Below are 6,672 nucleotides of genomic sequence, written 5' to 3' on the forward strand. Positions count from 1 at the left end.
CGGCGCAGCCAACAGCGTCTTCCTGCGGCTGCTGCTGGATAAGAAGTATGCGCTGCCCTACCGGGTGCTGGACGCCCTTGTCTTCCACTTCCTGGGCTTTCGGACGGAGAAGCGCGAGCTGCCCGTGCTCTGGCACCAGTGCCTGCTGACGCTGGCCCAGCGCTACAAGGCTGACCTGGCCTCGGATCAGAAGGAGGCCCTGATGGAACTGCTCCGGCTACAGCCCCACCCGCAGCTGTCCCCCGAGATCAGGCGTGAGCTTCAGAGCGCTGTCCCCAGAGATGTGGAAGCTGTCCCTGTCACCATGGATTGAGGATGGCAGTCACCTGTCTTGGTGACCAAAGATGGCACTGGACCTTGACTGGGACCCTAACAGGTGACGGCATTTGTGGCTCCCAGGTCTGGGCAGAGAAGACTGAGCTGCTGGATCCCCCTTCCGTTCCGGGCCTTCACCCTGCTCACTCTGGGGGGCCCCACAGCCCGCGTCCCCACTCCCCGGCTGAGGCTGGCACAGCACTTTCGGCTGCTTTGTCGGGTCACTGGGACGTGGATAAAATCAAAGGCAGGTATTTATTGAAACCATCATGGTGCTGCTGACCCGTCCTTCCCCTGCTCTGGCTGCAGGTGGGTCACGTCGCCCCATCCCTATCTCAGGGGGCTTCTCAGAGCTGCCACCCCTGACCTGCAGGCTTCCTCCCAGGCTCCCTATTGTCTGCCCTGACGTGGCCACAGTGCCAGTGGGGAGTGGCTGTGGGTGAAAGGCGTCACCAGAGCACCCCTCATCTAGGGAAGTCAGGGAGAGAAAAGGTCAGGGCTGGAGAGGTTAGGCCCAGGTCAGCTCTGAACAGGCTCCGAGATTTTTGGCCACTGAAGCTTAAGAAAGACAAGTTGTAGGCAAATTAGGGCCAAATTCCTGTTTTGTAACCGACCAAGAATGGTATTTTCTTATTTTTAAATGGTTGGGAGAAAAGTTAAAGTATTTTGTGACAGGTAAGAATAACACCAAATTCAAATTTGTGTTCACAGGAAGTTGTTGGAGGGCTGATGTCACTCGGGCAGGGTGCCTGCCAAATTTGTTTTGTTGGAGCACAGCGGTGCCCAGCTTCCTCTAGGCACCTGCCCTTATCTGATGGTGCCGTCCACTCCCACCCCTGCATCAATCAGAACACGTGACCTACACAACAGTGATCGAACTTATTACACCGATTATATCCTTCCCATTTAACATGTAAAACCATGTGGGGTTTTTTGAGACAGGGTCTCACTATGTCGTTTGGGCTGGTCTTGTATAGCCCAGGCTGGCCTAGAACTTAAGCAATCCTCCTACCTTGGCCTCCCAAATGCTGGGATTACAGGTGTGCGCACATCTGACCATGCTGTCACCTTATAAATCTGAGGTGCTGGGGAAGTGCTCTGCCACTGAGCCATATCCACCCCACCTACCAAGACATACCCTGAGTCCCCTTTTCCCATTAGCCAGAGGGGTCTGATCTGCAGTTTTGTTCAGCCTTGGGGAGAGACTGTGGCCCACAAGCTCATTACAGAAATGACAATCCATGCTTTTTTTTTTTTTTTTTTGCACCTGAGATCGAAGTCAGGGCCTTGTGCTTGCCAGGCAGGCACAGCACCACTGAACTGCATCTGGGCCTAGTCCATGCTTCCTTTACACAACTGACGCACCTCACCTCATGCCTTCTAGAAATAGGCTTTATTCACAGCACCGTGAAATCCCAGAAGCCAAAGGCGATTTTCTTCCAGAATATTTATTAAGGCAGCATAGTTGTCCCAGGCCACCAGCCTGAACCTTGTGGCATTGGTTAGGAAAGGCCTGTGTCTGCAGAGCTTGCCTCCCTCTCCAGTGGGGGCCTGGCCACCTCCAGAGTCCCTGCCCATACTTCCTGCTGGAGGAAGGGACAGGGCTGAGGGAGAGGAGGGCTCGACCCTGCCCCAGGCTGTAGCAGCTCCTGGGCCACAAAGCTTCTGTAGCCGGCAGCAGTGGGGGAGAGAAGCAGCAGCAACCGCCAGGGCTCCGGCGCCTGTGGGGCAGGCATGCCCACTGCACCCCTTACAGTTGTACTCGGAGCAGTAATAAATTAAAACAGCCACTTCAGCACCAGACCCCAAGCACAGGAGAAGCTGAGCAGAAAGCAAAGCAAGAACTCTGGCCCAGGCTAGCCTTCCCTCTAGGAGCAGCAGGGTACCCTGGCACCCATCCGAACAGTAACCCCAGGAGGGGGACACCTTAGAAGGCACCAAAGCATTTTAGTTAAGAATGAGAGCACCAAGGATGTGGCTTCTAAAAGATGCTGGTGCAGGGAGTCCCCCGTTCCCATCCCATCTGACCAGCGTGGCCCAGCCCTGGCCAGAGCCAGGAAGGAGCAGAGGTGGTCAGACGCAGGAAGAGCAGCCAGACGCCCGGATGCCTGCTTGGCTGGGGGCCCCATACGGCAGGCAGGGAAGGCAAGACCTGGTCCCTCGGTCTTCAGATGTGGCAAGGATTGTTCCAGAGTTAGGGAGGGGTGGCGGCAGCCCTTCCTCTGCGTGGCGGCCGCTGGGGGCCTGTCCGGGGCTACAGCTGGATGGCAGTGACATCTGTGGGCGTGCTGGTCTGGCTGGGCCCCTGGCTGCTGGAGCCCCGGGGGGCTTTGGGCGCTGGGCTGGGGGCAGTCTGGGAGGCCTCCTGCAGGCTCTCCCTGAGCGCAGCTTCGATCTGCTCCTGGCAGGCCCGTAGGCAGTCCTGGGGACAACGGGACCGTGAGGGCTGCTCCTCCCACAGCATGGACAGCAGGTGCAGGGGAGGGACACCTCCCACGCCAGGGAAGGCCGGGGAGGTTAGGCCACAGCCCAAACCCCAGGAATCAGGGCTTCGGTTCTCAGAAACTGGCAAGAGGATGTGGCGAGAGGGTGTGACAGCAGCCTGCATCTGACACCGGGCCCCCCACCCCTGCCGCAACACACACTTGGCAGGCAAGGGGCACCTTGGGCCAGTGCCCTTTACTCCACCCTAATACCCACTCCTCTCCAGACCAAGGCAGGAGATAAAGGGCTGCAAAGCCCACTGTGTGAAACCAGGAGTTGGGTCCCAGTGGGATTGGCCGCTGCCCTCTGCTGGAGGCTCCGGGAACAGCGCCACCTGATGCATGGGTGCCCAGCACTCACCACCTCGGTGCCTGTGATGCCCGCCAGCAGCTCCGTGAGCTCATCGCCGGATGTGGAGCAGGCGCCCAGGCCTTGCACCGCAGCCCCGATGCTGCCTGTCGCAATCATGGATGGCGGGTACATGGCAAAGGTGTAATCTTGGAGAGGAGGAAAGGGAGCTCAAGGAAGCCTGCAGGAGCGCGGGTGGCCATCCTGGCCTTCAGACCTCAGAAAGTGCAGGCAGGCGGCACACTGGGGACCGTGGGTGTGGTGGGCACACTGGGTGTGGTGAGATGTGGGCAAGGGAGCAAAGCGTGAAAGCCTTTTCTAGAGATCAGGCTGGTTTGGTTTTCTGCTGTGCTGAGGGTGGAACTCGGGCCTCGTGCACAGTGCATAAGCGGGATGTCACTGAGTCCTACCCACCCTAGCCAGAGGACGGGGTGAACAGCAAACCTCCCAGGGTAGAGAACTCCTGAAAGCCCCTGGTGTGGAAACCCAGCTGTTCCCCAAGACAGGTCACTTCTCAGGTAGCTCTGGGGTTACCCACAGAGGTCTGCCAGATCCCACCCAGCTGGGATTAGGATCCACTTCTGCGTTGCAGCCAGGGGCTTGCAAGGGGCATCATTTTCAGGAGTGAATAACTAGGAATTTCCTAGTTATTTCTCACTCTTCCAAGTCTTCTGATTTTCCCAATTGGGCAATGTGTGTGTAGGGCACTTACTTACCTGTGGCACAGAGGGCCAAAAAGGTCTGGGCGTGCTTTTTGACCAAGGCCTGTCGGTCACTGGGCAGAGAGAGCCGGTGCAGAATCAGGGCCAGGAAATCATGCGCGATTACAGCCGCCAGGTCCCACTTGAGCTTCCCCAGGACCAGCACCTCCCACTCCTGGGGTTGGGGAAAAAGGGGAGATTCACCGGCTAGAGAACAGGCTGGGGGAGACGGCAGAAGCCTCGCCAGGAAGGAAGCCCAGCACAAATCACGCTGTGCTGCGGGTCAGGGACTGGCACAGTGGAATGGCAACTCAGGGCACCTGAGTGCCTACTGATCAGTCACCACTATGTGTGTGACGTGAATTATCCCTTTTGATCCCGATGCCACCCGCACCACCGCCAACTTGAGGTCCCTTGGAGGTGAAGCACAAAGATTCACGAAACCCTGGAGACTTGGAGAGTTTGCTGCCGGCCGCCCCTTGACAGCCCTGCATCCCAGACAAGCTGCCACCTCTTGAAGGGGCAGCAAATGAGGCCACTCATGACAGCCACTGAGACTCTGAGGTTCCTCAAAGGGGAGGTTACCCAACCCAACCCACATCCCCTTGGTGGGACACCAGGGCTGGGTCCTGTGGTGTAGCCCCCACCCTGCTCCAGTGCCACCTGACTGGGCATGGGGGGTGGCGGCCAGGCCAGAGAGAATGCACCCAGATGACCTCTGAGGGGCCAATCCCTGTCCCCACCTGCCAGGCTAACGGCACGGGCCCCACCCCAGTCCACTGGATGGGAGCTTCCCAGACCTGGCCCCATTTCCAAACTGCACACTTGAGGATTTCTTCATTGTTTTATCTCAGGAAGGAACTAGTGGGTTTGACTCCTTACTGAGGCTGCAACAGTGGCCCCACCCTACTTCCAGGCCCCCAGCCACAGCTGTCCCTCTCTCGGTCCCCACCTCATCATCCACCCCAACCCTCCCAGCGTCCAGAGAGAAAAGCTGAGTTGTGGCCAGAAGGGAGCAAAGAAGCCAGGGTTCTGCTCCCAGGGCTCTTCCCAAATTCCTTACCCAGGGTGCAGAGAAAGCACCTAGGCTCTCAGCGAACCCCGGAGGCAAGTGGGAGCGGGGTTCTCCCAGGAAGCATGTCGGGGCCACCACCCCCCCAGAGGCCCAGCCCGGCTCTGTGGAACACATACACGGGGCGGGATGGGCTGCAGGAGCCACCACACCCGGACTGCAAGGCGCCCCGCTCTCCCTTTCTCTGGGTCTTAACCTTCTAGGAATCATGTCTCCACCCCCAGCTCCACTCCAATTTTGTCACTGAGAGGAAGTCCCCTTCCACCTTCCAGCCCCAACCCCTCCAAAAACTTGCTCCCCGGCCCTGGAAACCAGCCCCACCTTCAGGCTTGCCAGAAACTACCAGATTCATCACAGCGCGGTGGGGCCTCCCAGACTCCCAACTCCGGCCTCCTACTCCCATCTCTGAGAGCTACTTGGCAGGAAGAGGAATCCAGTTCCTCCACTCGCAGCAGCCAGGGGCCCCAGTACCCTCATCCCCGCCAGCCAATCACAGCGCCTGCTCTCTGCCCTCCTCCCTGGGAGCCGGGGCCCCAGCTGCCTCTGGGGTCAGGAGCAGGCGAGGCCGCCAGAGCTAGGTGAAGGGAGGTGCCAGCTCCCACGGCTCTGGGGAAAGGATGCCTGGCGCCCCTCGTGCCCTCTCCCAGATCCTACAGCTCCAGCCCCCAGGGGCACAGGCAGGACTGTGACTCTAGCCCTGCCTGGAGGAACCCGGGCCCCATTCCCCAGCAAGAGGCCCAAGGAGCCACTTCCCAAACCACAGGAGTGACGGCAGCTCCCCGCAGGGTTATGAAAGCCCTGGTCAGTGGGCGGGCAGGAGGAGGGGGCGCCGTGCTCCCCACTCCCGCCAGGCCAAGGGGGAAAGGGACAGACTTTCGCCTGAGCCCAGAGCAGCTGCTTCGGCGTCTCAGAACGAGGACAGGGATGGGAGGGTTCGGAAGGGGCTGTGTCTCGGGGACAGAAGGGGAAGGAGAGCGGTGGGTGGGTTGAAATACCTCAGCACTTCCGCAGGGCAATCAGGGCCTGGCTTTAATCCGCTGGGGAGCTTTCCTATCACAAAGTCCACCCGGGGATCCTCGGTGAGGCAGCCCCTCCCCCGGAGACGCGCATTCCACTCCCCACCCGGCGGGGGTGTGCGGGCTTGTGCCCTTCTGCTGCCAATAAATAACTCAAGGGTGGCTGTGCAAACCCGGAGGCAAAGTACTGCTAGTGTGGACAGGGCTCGCCGCTAGCGGGGAAAGGCCAGGAAGGAGCGGCACCCGGAGGTCTGGGGGCACGGGGGGGGGCTGCCCACCACACCACACTGTCCGGCGAACGGTTCTTTTCCCAGAAGAAAGCCCTTGGCTTCCCCCCCCCCGAAACCCTCCCCAGGAGGGCAGAGAGCCTCCGAGGCGCCGTGTGCCTCCGCCTGGGCCGTCGGGGGCCGGTGCGCGGGGGGCGGAGGGGAGCGTTACCCACGCACCCGCATCTGGCGGGGAGACACGGCGTGGTCCGTGTAGATGCAGAGCTTTTCGATGGTCAGGGGCGTGGTCTCGCGCAGCTTGGAGGCCAGCAGCATGCAGACCGCGCCCAGCAGCTGCAACTGCGCCTTTCGGGTGGGGACGCAGGACAGGTAGCGATCCAGGTAGTTCATGGCCAGCGGGAAGACTTCCTCCTCGCAGCGCTGCTCCTCACACACCTGGGGAGGGAGCGCGGTCAGAGCCGGCGGGGGCTTGGGGGTCAACGGCGGCAGGGGGGGCGTGGGGATAAAGC

At 60.3% G+C, this 6,672-nt stretch overlaps 2 protein-coding genes across 3 annotated transcripts in view; one reads left to right on the top strand and one right to left on the bottom strand.

Annotated features, from left to right (window-relative positions):
* The window catches only part of Bysl (bystin like), a 9,146-nt gene extending 8,298 nt beyond the window's left edge, over positions 1–848 (top strand). Inside the window, exon 7 of the mRNA XM_033766635.1 lies at positions 9–848. Within this exon, the coding sequence (XP_033622526.1) occupies positions 9–313 (305 nt within the window). The 3' untranslated portion in view covers positions 314–848. The remainder of the gene's footprint in view (positions 1–8) is intronic.
* Positions 849–1,700: 852 nt separating this feature from the next.
* Positions 1,701–6,672, bottom strand: part of Ccnd3 (cyclin D3) — a 46,452-nt gene continuing 41,480 nt past the window's right edge. Inside the window, exons 2-5 of one of the 2 annotated variants that reach the window (XM_010617610.3) lie at positions 6,383–6,598; positions 3,864–4,023; positions 3,160–3,296; positions 1,703–2,737 (exon numbers count right to left, since the gene is read on the bottom strand). In XM_010617610.3, coding sequence (XP_010615912.1) covers positions 2,570–2,737; positions 3,160–3,296; positions 3,864–4,023; positions 6,383–6,553 — 636 coding nt within the window. In that variant the 5' untranslated portion in view covers positions 6,554–6,598 and the 3' untranslated portion in view covers positions 1,703–2,569. Of the gene's footprint in view, positions 2,738–3,159; positions 3,297–3,863; positions 4,024–6,382; positions 6,599–6,672 lie in introns of both variants that reach the window. The other variant, XM_033766438.1, reaches the window with a different exon arrangement.

The sequence above is a fragment of the Fukomys damarensis genome, unplaced genomic scaffold (assembly GCF_012274545.1).
Source record: "Fukomys damarensis isolate Sample0158 unplaced genomic scaffold, DMR_v1.0_HiC HiC_scaffold_20, whole genome shotgun sequence".
Lineage (NCBI taxonomy): Eukaryota > Metazoa > Chordata > Mammalia > Rodentia > Bathyergidae > Fukomys > Fukomys damarensis.